The 16,354-nt window shown below is 42.7% G+C and overlaps 1 protein-coding gene across 1 annotated transcript in view; it reads right to left on the bottom strand.

Moving 5' to 3' along the window:
• Positions 1–4,753: 4,753 nt before the first annotated feature.
• LOC144819538 (adenosine 5'-monophosphoramidase HINT1-like) overlaps positions 4,754–16,354 on the bottom strand; it is a 236,193-nt gene continuing 224,592 nt past the window's right edge. The window contains exon 3 of the mRNA XM_078677380.1: positions 4,754–5,147. Coding sequence (XP_078533506.1) covers positions 4,983–5,147 — 165 coding nt within the window. The 3' untranslated portion in view covers positions 4,754–4,982. The remainder of the gene's footprint in view (positions 5,148–16,354) is intronic.

The following is a 16,354-nucleotide window of genomic DNA, read 5'->3' on the forward strand; positions in this document are numbered from 1 at the left end:
TCTCCAGCTTTACAGCCTGGGATCTGTCCGTCAGGAAGGACTTGATCCAAGAGAGAGCCGCGCCGCTAAGGCCGGCTTGTTCGACACGGTGTAATAGTATGGTGTGGTCCACCGTGTCAAACGCGGCCGATAGATCGAGTAGTACGAGGGCCTGATGGATTCCATTGTCGGCATTGGTCCTTAGGGTGTTCTGCACGGCGAGGATCACCGCCTCGGTGGAGTGTGCCTGGCGGAATCCCGCTTGGTTGGGTTCCAAATAATCTGATGTTTCGATGAAATTGGATAAGCAGCTGGTTACGTAAGCTTCCAGTAGCTTTGCACCGTAAGGGAGAAGGGAAATGGGGCGGTAATTAGAGAGGTTGGAGGGATCGGCACCTGGTTTCTTGATAAGAGGGACCAGGGTGGCATTTTTGAAGGAATCGGGTACTATTCCTCGTGATAGGGAGGTGTTCAGAATAGGGAGTATGCCCTGGGGGAGTGCAGCATAGACTTCTTTCAGAATATGCGGGGGGCAAGGATCGTTGGGTGAGCCCGACTTAACTCGGTTCATTAGCTCCAGTAATTTGGGTGGATCGATGGGGGGATGTCCTGAAGAGTGTTAGGATTTCTACAGATATCCGGGTTGTCTGCTACAGCATGGTTGGTTTGGATGCTGTTTTTTATGATGTCAATCTTCTCCTTGAAGAAGTCGTTAAGCAGGTTGCACATTGTTTGTGAAGCAGGTTGAGAGGGAGAGGTTCTGGCGTCATTGCATAGGTCGTTGACGACTCTGAAGATTTCCCGTGATTTGTTTTTGGCGTTAGAGATTTTGTCAGAAAAGAAGGAGGCTTTGGCAGATAGGATAGAGTCGTTGTAATTTTTGCGAGCTGTCTTGTATAGTGCTCTGTCTGTGGCGTGGTAGCCGTGTCTCCACTTCCTTTCTAGTTGACGAAGTTCTAATTTCTGCTTTTTTAGGTCAGCAGAAAACCATTTGTGAGCATCCATGCGACGGGCGCGGGAGAACTTGGTAATGGGAGCATGTTCATTGCATGCCGAGGAGAGCCATTCGGTATGTGCTGTGTCCATCAGATTGATGTCTGATCCCTGGGTAGGGATGGAGTTGGTCAGGGTGGAGAGGAAATCTTGAAGGTTTAGGGATCTCCATTTCCTGACCAACCCTCCCAGGGGTGCTTGGTTGTTTAGCTGGCCCTGAATGGTAATAGTGAATTGCAATAAGTTGTGGTCAGACCATATGCATGGTGAGGCCGTAGGACAAGAGGTAGGAATATTGCGAGACCAGATGTGGTCTAAGATATGTCCTTTTTCATGGGTGGGGATCAGGACATGTTGGTGGAGGTTTAAATTGGAGAGGAGTTCAAAAAGTTCTGTGGCGTGAGGCCCAGCTTCCGGGTTGTTGTACCAATAATTGAAATCTCCTATGACCATGACCTTGTCATAGTCGACGACTAGACCTGCTATTTGCTCAGACAAGGAGGCAGGAAAGGAAGGCATAGATGTAGGTGGCCGGTATATCAATGCTAGCGCCATGGTGCCTGTCTCGGTGTCGGATTTGATGACTAGGTTATCCGAATCTGGTAAGTCTAGGGGAGGAAAGGTGGTGAACATGAGGCCTTTATGAATGATAACGGCAACACCTCCTCCGACTTTTCCTGATTTTCTATTTGCAGACAGGATGTAATAATCTGATGGTAAAGCCGAGAGTATATCTGGCAGGGAGTCTGTAGTGAGCCATGTCTCAGTGACAAAGAGCATGTCGGGGCTATCCGCTTTCAGGAGCAGGAATATATCAAGTTGGTGTTTGACCAAGGATCTGGTGTTAAGATAGAGACAACGGAGGGTCCGGGAATTAGGTTTGGGGGGGGGGTTTATTGTTTTTAGGGTTTAAAGGAAAAATAGGGGCCGATTCCTGCGAGTGATGGTGAGAAAGAATGTTGCTTGCCTTGAGGCGGGCATGAGTGGTTGGGTCGAGGGGTTGAAGAACGGGGTTGTGCAACTCTAGGGAGGAGTACCTAATGAGTTCTTCATTATGCCTGGTCCCTGGGCCCGTCCAGGTGCGGACGGGCGCAGACGGGCTTGCCTTAGGCGCGCCTTCGGCGCGCAAACGGCGCTCCCGCTGCGCTCGTCCGCTGCGCTTCCTGCCAAGGCACATGATGAGGCAAGTGGAGGGGGCGTGGCCTCAAGGGGGCGTGGCTAGCGAGCGCGCCTGCGATGGCGGCCGCTGAGTGACAACAAACAAACAATTGCCGCAGCAGCGCTCAATCGGCTGCGTGGTAGGAGGGCGGTATGAATGATCAGGTAAGCTTTTTAGGAGTTCTCAGATCAACAATTTAAAAAGCAGTTTACACAAGTTTACACAATTTTTACGATTAAAAATAGCGTACCTCCAGAACCCGGCTTTCCGCCTCAGGTCTGGGAATCTGGTTTCTGTCAAGATTTTGCGAGTGGCGCCTTATAACGGGGTAGGGGGCATGGCCTCAAGGGGGCGTGGCTAGCGAGCGCGCCTGCGATGGCGGCCGCTGAGTGACAACAAACAAACAATTGCCGCAGCAGCGCTCAATCGGCTGCGTGGTAGAAGGGCGGTATGAATGATCAGGTAAGCTTTTTAGGAGTTCTCAGATCAACAATTTAAAAAGCAGTTTACACAAGTTTACACAATTTTTACGATTAAAAATAGCATACCTCCAGAACCCGGCTTTCCGCCTCAGGTCTGGGAATCTGGTTTCTGTCAAGATTTTGCGAGTGGCGCCTTATAACGGGGTAGGGGGCGTGGCCTCAAGGGGGCGTGGCTAGCGAGCGCGCCTGCGATGGCGGCCGCTGAGTGACAACAAACAAACAATTGCCGCAGCAGCGCTCAATCGGCTGCGCGGTAGGAGGGCGGCACGAATGACCAGGCAAACCCCCCAGGAGCTCTCAGATCAACAATCCAAAAAGCAGCCCACACAAGTCCACACAACTTCCACGACCAAAAACAGCATACCTCCAGAACCCGGCCCCCCGCCCCAGGTCTGGGAATCCGGCCCCTAACTGCTGCTCAATTTTAGCTAAGGGTTGGGACAAGCTAGAACAGGTGGCAAACATATGTGTACTATCTGCAGCAAGCAATCCGCAGCGAGGACAGTTTATCCCGGAAGTCCCCCCATCTATAAATACGTGCCGGGGTTATATATAAGTTGCACCAGGTCTTAAAGCATTGTACCTGCAGATTTGCAGAAATACACGTCGTTTGACTAAACAGAAGGGAGTCTTCACACTTGCCCTGCCCTGCTAAATCATTTGCCACCTATCAAAATGTTTAGCCAAATCGTTACCCATCTTCTCATTTACCAGTTTGTATGAAGAAGATGTTGTAGATTGACCCCCCATTAATCAGATCAAGTAACCGGATACGCACCCAGGTAACAGATCTTTTACTAAGGAAGTCCCTGATCTGTAGATATTTGAAAAAATAATTGTTCTTGATCCCAAATCTCTCTTTAATAGCCTCAAAGGGCATTTTTCCAGCATCAGATATAAGATCCCCTATACACTGAACCTCTTTATCCATCCATTTTTTGAAGTATGTATCTCGAAATATTTCTGGAAGTATAGTATTCCTTACAAGGGGGGAATATAGATGTAACCGCCCGATTTCGAACTTTTTTCCAACAGCTGTCCATACCCGGTAGGCACTAAGCAAAACTTTGAATTTGACCCTCTTAAAATAAGCAAAATCTAGATGGCCCAAAAGAAGTCCCCTAGCCTCTATCCCATAAATTAAATGATAGATCAATGTTTCCAAACTACGCAAAATTCCCCCGTTTAATAATTCCCCTATCTGTTTCAGGACAATCGCCCAGTAATAGATTTGAAAATTAGCGACGGACCACCCTCCCCTATCTCTAGGCAGAGTCATAATTCTGAGGGCCCTTCTTGGGCGTTGTCCAGCCCATAAAAACCATGAGACTAGCTGGTCCAGCTTTTGAAACCACATTTTGTTTATCTCCAAGGGAATTGCTCTAAAACAGTATAGAATTTTAGGGAGAAATATCATTTTTACGACATTACATCTACCAATCAACGTCAGATGTAAATTATTCATTCTGCGGGCGTCTAAGTAAATTTTTTGTAAAAGTGGTTTAAGATTAATGTCAACAATTTCTTCGGATTTAGAACTAATTTCTATGCCTAAATATCTGACACTTGCTACTATCCACCGATCGGCTAAAGCAACTTTATCATTACAAACTATTTGAGTTTTGCCCGCATTTAGATGATAACCAGAGATCTTGCCATACTGTGAGGTTAAAATGTTTATTTCAGCTAAAGCCAAACGTGGAGTACCTGTTAGAATGGCTAAGTCATCCGCGTAACCCAAAATGTTGACATCTCCGCCTCTAGCATGAATAGGTTGAATTATTTGATCATCCTGGATCTTCCTAATTAAAGGGTCAATGTAAATAGCAAATAACAAGGGGAGCATGGACAACCTTGTTTTTTTCCTCACGTTATGTTATGAAGGTTGTGTAGTTGCAAAAAAAAGCAGAGTAAAACAAATTAAACTTAACACAAACATTACTCTTTACAAGAACAGTTCTGGAAAAGGCTGGAAAATCTCCATATACACAGCTCCACACCACGGCTTTCCTCCATTTATCGTAGGCCATGTGTGTAGTGAAAACATCTGGAAATTCCGATGGAGCAGACGATTTAAAATAACAGAAAGTTATAGACATTTTTCTTTCTCAAAAAAAGAGGGAGATTATACTACTGGTCTTCAAACTTGTTTTTATTTAACATGCCAATCATTTCAGGTTACATTTAGGAATCCCTGCGATATAAAGTAAGTTATCAAGTAAAAACACATTGTCAAGGAATCTAAGTAAGGGTCCAAAAATCCTTGTTTGCATTTTAGGTGTGTCTGTAGTTTTTTTCTGTAGAGAAACATAAATCACTTAATATGAAGCAAACGTTAGACTCTCAACTAGAGCTTTCAGGCACTCTTTTTAGCCTGGAGGCCAGCCCAACTGACGGCCAGCAAGAAGATGGATATGAAGGTGATTTATGGACTGTCCGCCATAAGGACCTTCATTCAACACCAGTCGGAAGCCATTGGTTACTCTCACTTTAGCAGCACATTTTGCAGCAACAATCATTAAATGTCCAAGAAGCTGAAAGGACATGAGGAGAAAAATGTTACAATTTTGCTTTTTCATATAAAAAAAACATATGCAGGTTGATTTGTTTGCTTAAATTGATGCAAATGGACACAATCTATCAACTCAAAAAAAAATTAAAGAATGTTGAAAATTACTGAATTTGTAACAAAATCAATTCCTATAACTGTAGTTCAACAATAAATGTGGGAGTTTTAAAAAATGCAATGCAAAAAGGCCCTAGATTATTTATAGGAAGGAACACAATAGATAAACATGTAAAACACGAAAAAAGTGGGACAAGAAAATATCAATTATAGACATTTAAGGTTATAAATACAAACTAATACAAAAAGTCAACAAAAACAATGGCCTCATGAATATGGCTGCACTATGTCTTGAGAGCAAGTCCCCACAAAGAAAACAATGCCATTTTAGCAGACCTAATGATGAATTGGAGCCAAAATAAACCTGTAGCAAACTTTAAAAAAAAATTGGGACATGGGTGGAGGGAGGAAGAGCGGTGACTTAAAGGACCCAGGACTAGAGACCAAAGCTTCATGAGTACTGAGAATTACTTACAATGGTAGTCAGGATAGAAGTGTTACCACATATTCTGTTGACCACCTGCCATACCACATAAGTAGCAACCAACCTTTGAGAAACTAGGAAGAGTTGATGGAAGATCTAAGAAGTATGGTCTAAGAGTGGCTGGGAAAAATATAGGCGGCCAAGGAGTTATCATGCAAGTTCCAGACTGGGTTAACGACTGGGGCTGGAACTTAGAAGGGACTGAAAAATCTTGCTTGTCAACTACATAACAGAGGAAAAATTGATCACCCCATATTTGGCAGACTGAAAATCATTCTAAACAAAATCTTAAAACCAAAGCCTCAATACACCAAAGACGAATCTGTTCACAAAAAGGGCTACATCAAAGTATGCTTGAATGACAGCTGAAGTAAACAACAGAATGGCTCCTGAAAGCAAAAAATAATTGAAAGGAAGCTTGGCTGCATGCCCTATCAAGGTCAATAAACATGTATAGCAGAACTGTCTCTTCCATGAAAAACAGAGATCAAAAAAGAAGCAAGGGGAAGCTAGATAAAAACACCAATAGCAGAGATTGGAAGCGAAGCAGTGGAATAGGTTGATAAAAAGCAAGTCCTTTACTAAATCTCCCGCCCCATAGCACTCATCAAATAGCCAAATTAAACAAAATTTCAAATCCACGCCCACTCTGAGCATAGTAGGATAATATAAGAATCAGCTTAAACAAGGGAAATTCTGGATAAAATGAGATCTATTAGGATAAAAAACAGTGGTTCACTTAGGCCAACATCTCTCAAGCGTGTTTAAAAACACTTAGGGAATTTTTTTGAAGACCAAACAAAATATAATACACAAAAAGCAAGTATAAAAGCAAAACACTGCTTAACATTGTAATGCAATTGATATATTCATTGCATGGTATTGAAACATTTGTCTGTGTATATCATGATGTAGTGCTTACAGATAAGTGGATGAAAGGTGCAGTGGTAAGTGAGAATGTGAACATGTAGCAATTCTAAACAATAAGATGCTAGACCTTTAAGCATTTTTTTAATTTAATAAAGAGGGAGTCAAGTTGTTCTGTGGCCAACAGCGTTTCGATCTCATAAAATTGAGATCATCATCAGGACAAGGTGTGTGAGCACCTAGTATCTACAAGATAAAAACAACAACAACAGAGTCAAGAAATGGGGGACCTGATGGAACCTGCATAATCATTAATTATTAATTTTTGAACACTTGCCTAGTGAGTAAATATGGTGCATACAGTTGCTTTGTACTGTTTTGTTTCAAATAGGTGCCCTAATATAGGCTCGGGTAACATCTTACCCTTTCACCTACATCACCTCCCTTACATTACACAGTAACAGGCCTTTTAGGATTGAACCTTTACCTAGTTCTAGTCCTGGGCGCAGGAGGAGGGTTTCCCTGAACAAAAGCGTTCTATGACTTCATTTTTTAGACTGACATACTATGAGTGAATATTCATATAGGTTCTTGGAAACCAGGCAGGGGCTAAATCCAATAAAATAATAAACAACAAACTTAGGGGTCTAAATAGGAATCCTAATGTAATTCTATGCTTTTGTAATCATGTCAGTTGTACATGAGAACAAACACAGCAAATCCAACAAACCATACCACCAAAAGTGAAGCACCAGTAAACGTGAGTCACCCCTAGTTAAGGATTCCCATCAAAAGTCTTGTATGGATCAATATTCTCATTTGGTAGTCCTTATCGGGTATCGTGTCTCTTGATCATTGAGACCAGCATACCCCGGTAGCTAGTTCGGGGTAGCGACCCACAATCACTCGGTACTACCACATGATGTTGATACGATGGGAAGTGCAGTGCAAAAGCAAAAAAGTGGTGATTTAAAAAAAGGATAGGGAACTTAACACAAACCAGTTTTAATAAACGTTAGCCCCTTCCCCTTTAAAAACAAGAACAGTGTAACATCATCAACGCAGTCCACACAAATAGCTGCGAGGAGACCAACATGTTTCAGCCCTAGTGGGATAGTTCCCAGGCTTTCGTCAGGGTCTCTGTTCTAAATATATGCTACTGCTTATGAGTGAATAAGGTGTGAAAAAACTATACAAAAAACACACAAGTGAAAACCAGTAAAGGATATAATTTTCCTTCAACTGTATCAACTCCTCTCTTCGGCACCTGGTCGACTTAGTACTGTATGTTGGGGACAAACGTACAAGTGAATCACGATCAGCTTTCATGGTCTGTTAGAAGAGATACATCGTTCCTCAAATATATACAAGTACATTACTCACCCAGAGTGTCCGGGGAGTGGACCTCACCTCTTCCTGGACCTGGCTCAGGATATGTGAGACCCCGCTCTACAATAACAGAAACCGACTCCGTAAATTCAAAGGGCAGAGGGATCAAGCGTTGATCTACTCTGGCACTAAAACCCATACGAAGTCATAAGGTCTTCTGTGTATGGAGTACACTTACATCTATCAAAACGTTCCCATTACAACCAACTCTCCAAACCCTTGTTAGCCACAAAATGCGAAGCCATTAGTATTATAGTCACTAAGGTAAGACAAAAGTGACAACAACCTTGATACAGCATTATAAAGAAAGGCAGAGATGTGTATCCTACCTGTCCGTCGTTGTCTCAGGATGTGAGACTGAGTCAGGGGGAGGCACCGAACCTCCTTCGTTCTCCCTACTTCATTTGTTTGGTCTGGTAGAATGAACCAATCGGTGCCAGTGGGGAAGGGGCAGGGCCGAAGGGCTAAATAGGATCCCATTACCCAGCAACTTATTACTCATCATCCGCTGGTATAATAGATAAATTTGAGACCGGGGGGGAAAAGGGTCTGTGTCACCGTCTGCCAACAGTGTGAAAGAGACTTGCGCGCGTAATCTCGCGAGACTGGCAAGTCAGAACTACAAGATGACGTCACGCGTCAGTCTCGTGTAGTTTGTTCATCCCGCTTCCGCCATCTGAGGCAGAAAACGAGCACTGAAACAGGGGAGAACTACCGGATGACGCCGTGATGTCTGGAATAGTAGTTCAATGTGAGTCTATGTCAAGGTCTGCCAACAATGTGAAAGAGACTTGCGCGCGTAATCTCGCGAGGCTGGCAAGTCAGAACTACAAGATGACGTCACGCGTCAGTCTCGTGTAGTTTGTTCACCCCGCTTCCGCCATCTGAGGCAGAAAACGAGCGCTGGAACAGGGGAGAACTACCGGATGACGCCGTGATGTCTGGAATAGTAGTTCAATGTGAGGGAAAGTCGTTAAATCCACCTGCATAATATCTACGTACAAGGTTCATGCCATACGTCATCCTCATACCCAACAAGGGTTAATACAAGACACAAGGGACAAAGGAACCCTTTCTGTATAAATACAGCACCTCTAGCTAATATTAGTTAGAGGGAACCGAAACTTCCAGGCGGACACACTGACCAGAGTCGCTGAGGCACCTGCATGCAGACGCTCAAACTGACAGAGGTCTAACCATCCCTTGCTTGGTGTCCAACTCGAGACCAGGACGGGGTCCCACACTCTCTTGCTTCAGGTAATGGGGTACAATAAATCTAAAGAGATTCTTGGCTTCACACCTACTCACATGCTAAGTACACTAAGGTACATCTAGGTAGGCATTGTGGGAGTATATGCGCACTTTCTTTTATAATGCATTTTATATCCATGTATGTGTTTATGAATATTGTAAAATGGTAGAACTGTACTATTCTTTTATATTCACTGTATTGATGATCATATATCTCTGCTACTGTCTAATTGTTGTCGCAGTATGTATATTTTACACTAGAAGAACAACTGTGAAATAAATAAATATTGTAACACGCCCGACTGTTTCTTCTGTGTAACTCTCTGAGACGAAGTAAGTGAGCATGAGTGACTGACCGAAAGGTAGTACATTGTTTCCACAATCCTGAGGTATCAGGGTTTTCATGTTCTAAGGTTGCCAGAAACTATTCTCTCCCCGATAAGAGGAGATTCTAGTGGCACTGTGAGCTAGCTAATGAAAACAGGCTAATATACGTGGTGGGGTGCTCAGAGTTAGTCTGCCACCAATCCTACAGTTTATGTTATCCAGCCACGCAGGTCCTGTATGGGTAGTATAGGAACTACACTACATGGCACCACCAACTTTGGTTGGGTACTTATTCAACAGTAGAATCTGAGTAGTTCAGCCGTGCTATTCTCAGAGACACCTACGCACAAACACCAGAGACGTCTGGAGTGGGTAGGCATAAACTCCGCCACAGCTGAGTAGGCAAAATATCCTATTTTTTGGCTGCTGGTTAATCAAGCTTGACAGGACACAGTGCTCCTAAACAACTGTGCATAAAAGCTTATCTTAGTTCCCTTGGAAAAAAACTTCGTCATTTCAAAATGACTGAGACTAGAGGTGACGTAGCGGTAGAGCTGCACCTTTCAAATGCAGAAGAAGATGCGAACGCTATTCTAATTGCACCTAAATGCAGATGTACATTCACACTAAAACTATTAGAAAATGGCTTACAAGCTAGGTGTGACGTAGTAGCTTTCATGATTGAGACACACAAATAAAACAAAACAGAGGTATTCTACTCATGGGTTACATTCCCAGCAGCAGATACACGAACACAGACATTTCTCTCGTACCCATGGGGAGATGCACCAGATGAATATTGTACATTCGAGGACATAGAGATTGCACTCACTTACACCAATACTGGTTTAAAGGTGCCCTACCCCACTTAAGAGGAGGAGAAAGGCATGGTCTGTTAGGAAGACCAGTGGAAACATGGCTGATATTAGCAGCCTACACACCTCATCCTGACATTAAAACAATGCCAAATCCAGACTTACTCACTCAAAACAAAGAATTAATTAAAATCTACAGAAACATGACACAATTTGTCATGAGGACCTTCACAGTCCAACCAGCAACAGTTGCAACAAATGAAACCCAATATCAGGGTACAGCAACTAAAATCACTCCACAAACATTACACGCAGTAATGGGCAAAACGCCCAATTAACGCAAACAAATGCCATTCTGGGTAGCTCAGAAAATATCTCAGCTTGAGGCAGTATTCCCGGAAACTACACCATTTGAAAAAACATAGAATGTTAACAATCTGCTTGCCCATGGGGATAACACCACAGTTAGAGGATTGTACCACTTGGGGTGCAGTCTTTGCTGCCTTATATACCAGAAAGCATTGTGTTCCTTCATTAGCGGTGATACCCGATGTATTGAGACAAACACAGAAAAAGTACGGAGCAGAGCCTGCTCTGAACTTAGGGATGAAGGTATTAAATAACTATGAGCAGGCATCAGCCATAATACTAGCTTAAATTAAAGGGGAAGCAGCGTCAGTGGCAATCCGCCAACGCCTAAGAGAGTTCAGTCCATAAGAACAAGCACAAGAACTACCCAAACGAATTGAAACTACATATGCAGAATTAGGCAGAGACAGTTAGGGTGGGAAAGATTTAAAACCACAACTAATGGGCAGTCCTGAAAAGGACACTTCTAAGCAGACTCCTGCTTCTTTTAAGAAGAAGTGGGATACTAAAAAAGAACAAAGTTTTACAGAAAACAGATCTCAATCCCGAGGTAGATCTCCTCCACAGGAGCATTCTGAAAAGAGGTACAACCTTTGGAATAGGGATAATATTAGGAAACCTGGCAGGTATCAGAATACTGATACATGTTCCTCTTGTTCCTTTCAGGGCTCGACGAAAAACTGAGAGAGAGAAGGACAGTCAGAACACAAAGAAGAGCGTACTAAGTCCAGAGACAAGCAACACGCTCAAGACTATACTTCCAAAAAGGAAGAAAAGCCAAAATCAAAACCTCCGTTTAAAATGAAAAATGTTGCAGGTCTGAAGATCAGACATGCCCAGAATTCTGAGGACACAACTTCTGAAAGGGGAATGGTCTCAGACAATGCTAGACAGTGCAGCAGAGGTAACAATAGCTTGCCCTGAAGGAATTTCTGGTGACAAAGGAGTTGAATGATTACATCACGGTGGAAACACCAGATAAAAGGGTGAGCGTCCCACATAAAGTTGCATGAAATAACACTGTGGATGGAGGGGGACAAGCCCAGAAAAATAAAAGGTCTCTTTTGGAAGAACCTATCATCTGGTTATGACATCCTCTTAGCTGAACAAGATTGGTCGCCAGCATTTGTTAAGGAGTGCCCTAGGGGAAAAGATATAATTTTTCCACCTCTCTCCAACCTCGTTCCCATTCATCTTAAACACACATATGCACAGGAGAGGGCAGTAGCCCTGGCTTCAGCATTATACAAAAATCACTCCGGATAGGATGAGAATTCAACCCACCACGTCATTCCGTTAAAAGTTTCACCAAATGCACAGAGGCAATATCCTATAAAGCAAGAAGCTGAAAAACAGGTCAGGGAAATCTTAGATCAACTTTAATACCAAGGGGTCATTGAAACATGCATCTCACCAATTAACAATCCTTTGTTTCCCGTATCAAAACCGGACAATACATATCGTCTAGTTTTAGATTACAGACTCTTGCACTAAGAAATTACCTGTCCAAAACGCACACAGTGCTGCATTAATGAATAACATTGTGCGGAAAAAATAAAAACAACACTTGATATCTCAAATTGATTTTTCTGCCAAAATATAGTGCCTGAAAGCAGGTATTTAACTGCTTTCTCAGCATTAGGGTCCCAGCGACAATTGTGTCATCTCCCCCAGGGGTATAAGAACAGACCTGGGGTATTTTCAGCACGGGTAACTGAATTACTCCAAAATTTTGATGAAGAATCATTGTCCTATGTGGTAGATATTTATCTGACGAGCGATGACTTAGTGAGGCACTTGACCAGGGTGAGCACCATTATTATGGAATTCGCCTCGGAGGGCTATATATTTAACATTAAAAAAATCAAAAATAGCCCACCTCAATGTCCATTTTTTGGGCTATGAGCTGTCAAGTGAAGGGAAAAGTCTGGCAGCTAACTTTTTAGAAAAGTGTGCTGCTCCAACCTCCAAAAACATTTAAAAATCTACTATCAATGCTGGGATTTCTAAGTTCCGGCAGAACATACATTTTGGATTACGCAGAAAGAGTAAAACCTTTCTAGTATTTAATAAAACCTGACTTCTCAGTTAAACATTGGACACAGGAACATACAAACATCCTACATTCACTACAAGAAGACATGATAGCTCCCAAACCCTTACAAAAACGCGGAAATGTACGCCACTTGGTGATCTGTGTTATAGCGGGTCAATGCGGGTACACATACTTAACCTTTAACAAAGGCGAAACACTACCAATCGCATACAAATCACACCTGTGCACAAATGCAGAAATGCGTTTCACTTCAAGAGAGAAAACCCTGACAGCAGATCAGACCGCTGTAGCAAGACAAAGAGCACTGGCTCAGGTTAAATGCATAATTGTCGTAACCCTGGTACTGGCTTCAGAAGCTATTACTAAGGCTAGCATTCCAAATGCTAAAGCCTTACATCCAAGAGGGATACAATGGGCTAATTCTCTTACTGCAACTGAAGTTGAATACAGATTTGATCCAAGTCTAAAAACACAAGCATTCCTGCAATACGAACAAGAATATCCTCTACCAAATTAAATCTTGCCTCTTGATCAGTATGAATATATCATTTATACTGATGGATTTGCTCAACCGGCCAACGGGCATAAGCAACAAGAGAAGCCAGCATGTGCTATTGTTAAAGGACGCATGCAGGATGGAAAGTTCAATCCAAGTTGCACCAAAACGCAATCTCTAGTAGACTGCACAGCACAGTTGGCAGAGTTAAAAGCATTAATACTGGTGCTTGTAAATACGGATCACGAAATCCCCACAGTAATTGTGTGTGATTTCTTTTACTGTGTGCAGTAGTAAAACAAACTACCAAGGGCTCACATGATACACACACTGAGTCATCAGCGTGATGGCGTTCACGTTGAAGGAGATTCATTGGCTAATGAAGCCGCGAAGGAGGCTGTACGCTCGGCTTCCGTAGCTGCAATCACTCATTCAAAAACTAGGATAGACTGTGAGATTATGGTTGCTGTTATTGCTTCAAGCAAAGACAGCACAGCAGTACCAAAGAAATTTCCACACAAATACTCTTACAATTTAGATGCAAGCAACATTCCATATGCTCAGATTCCTAGAGTGGGGAATAGAGTAATACCAAATATGAATCGCAGACAAGGTTTGATTGTTACAGCAAACAAGGGTTTGGGCTCTGCGCACACCGGCATTACAGTGACTATTTCTTTATTGTAGCAGCACTATTGGTGGCCTAGTATAACAAAACAAACTAAAGACTATGTCTTGAAATGTGGCATCTGTCAGCAGATGAAAGGATCCACCAGAGCATGCCGGCACAGACACCATTATTAAAATCAGACCAACCTCTCACATGCGTGTATCTGGACCACTGCGGCCCCTTACAATCTGATGGGACTTACAAATATATCTTGGTGGCGTGAATTCATGCTCCAGATACCTATGGGTTTGGCCTTAGCGCTCTGTTGACGCTCAAACTGTTATAAAAGATTTGCAAGACTTTATGGGGGCATACGCAGTTGGCACGTTGCATTCGAACCGTGGCCCAGCGTTTAGCTCTCGGGCTTACAAAGAGGCCATGGAAAGTATGGGTTGTGGAGAGGAAGAACCGGGACCTAAAGCAGTCTTTAACAGCTAGTCTATTAGCCAAGGGGGGTAGTTGGGTCAATCACTTATTCAGAGAGCCCTAAAAAATCAGTCAAGAAGTTCTATAGGGGGTGTCACTCCTTATGAGGTCCTATTTGGGACCTCATAAGGACCTGATCTTGATTGTGAAGGCACAGTGGTGGATGAAAAACCATTTGATATCTGTGATTGTTTGGCTGTTTTACAGGATCTAAATGAATCCAGGACACAACAAAGTAAAGTCCACAAAAAATAGACAGCATTGGGGAAGTCAAGGCAGTCACGGCAAGACCTGTCTGGATCCCAAAAGTCGGGGATTTGGTCAGAGATAAAATAGCGGAGAAAAAATAATCTGGACCATCATACAGAAAGCCTGTACCAGTCTTAGCACTTCAACGAACATGAACTGTGCATTTGCCGCCTCTTGCCGTGAAAAAGGAGAAAAGATTTGTCTCAATCGACTTAATCAAACCACACTATGTGGCCAATACTAAATAGTAGGCCTCGTGGACTCCAAAGTAGCAGACTTCCTCCTCTAGCTACAATCCAAGAAGTTCAAACAGAGTGACTCATCACGTTTGAAGAGCCTCCTGTGCAGAATGAAGGACTAAGCAACAATGCTATGGAACTCTTTGCCAATGAACAAAACATTTTCCAAATGAAACTCATTATAACCAGGTTGCAATTAGACCAAATACAGACGTCTATGTCAACATGCCTCAACGAGAGCAAAATACAATGTCAACAAATCCCGATGCAATTCCAACAATTAATCGAACTGCTTCTGGCTACTTCATGAACTTTGATACGTTTTCCTTGGATCCAAGTGAACCGGAAACGACGCCAGCCCAACAAACACGCAAGCAACAAATCAAGAACTTTCTTCACTTTCTTAAAAAGACATACCTGGTATCGCCTTGGGTAGAACTCTGGGTAATTACTGGGATACTGTTCTTTCTTTTCTGTCTAGGGTTAGTAATAACTTTTAGCATGCTTATTAATGGACGATTCCTCCAGCAAAGTTCTACAGCCCAAGAGGTCAACTTGATTCTGAAGCCACATCAGTCATCACATCATGACCAAAGAGACTTGTTGTCAGGGAACATTACAGCAGTTCCTGTACCAGACGCTATAGTTTGGGACAGGATTGATTTTGATATATTCGGCCCGACCGAACTATTAAAAATGTCTCATGTATTTAAAATTTCATTAGGTGATATCATTACCTCAAGTACATTTTCTGTTGATTGGGACACTGAAACTGTTAATAACATGTTGTCTGATTGAGAGAAAACTGCTGCATTTCCAAATACTGAAATGTTAGAAAGTACTTCAGACTATGACACATGGTACTGTTACCAACATTGTGATCATCATTTCTTATACAAATTTATAACACCTAGAAATGTTTTTGAGTATCACTAGTGGGAACATTGCCCAGCACCACCAAAAAGTAGTTTGTAAACATTTGCACAGAAATGTTAATATTTTTCATGATTTAACACCACTGACCCGACCTCATATTATTACAAGGTTACACCAACATCGGCACTGAAAATTATGTTGACAAGCACTAAGCAGATTTACTCTGCTTCCTTTATTGCCCGACAGTTTCAAGAGGGTTTTGACCTATAGAAGGGCACAATAGAATTAAAATCAGTCTGGGGTTCAAGGGATTGGTGTTGTGTGTCAATTTAGATACCATATATAGGTTTCCCGACTTATGCTCTTATATAGGCACAATTCCCATTGCCCTTATTTATGCATAGCAATCCAATCCTTATTTAGGCATTATCCATGCTAACCAAATACAGGCATGGCCACCTACATCGGTCCAACTACGTCACCACAAGTTCTTGGAAAACCAGACTCTTAAGCCTTTAGGACTTCCCCTTGCTTGGATTATTGATTTCTCCAGGAACTTATTTATTATGCATGAACATCTATTCCTTAGGGGTTCATTCAT

Source organism: Lissotriton helveticus, chromosome 2_1, assembly GCF_964261635.1.
Source record: "Lissotriton helveticus chromosome 2_1, aLisHel1.1, whole genome shotgun sequence".
In the NCBI taxonomy this organism is placed as follows: Eukaryota; Metazoa; Chordata; class Amphibia; order Caudata; family Salamandridae; genus Lissotriton; species Lissotriton helveticus.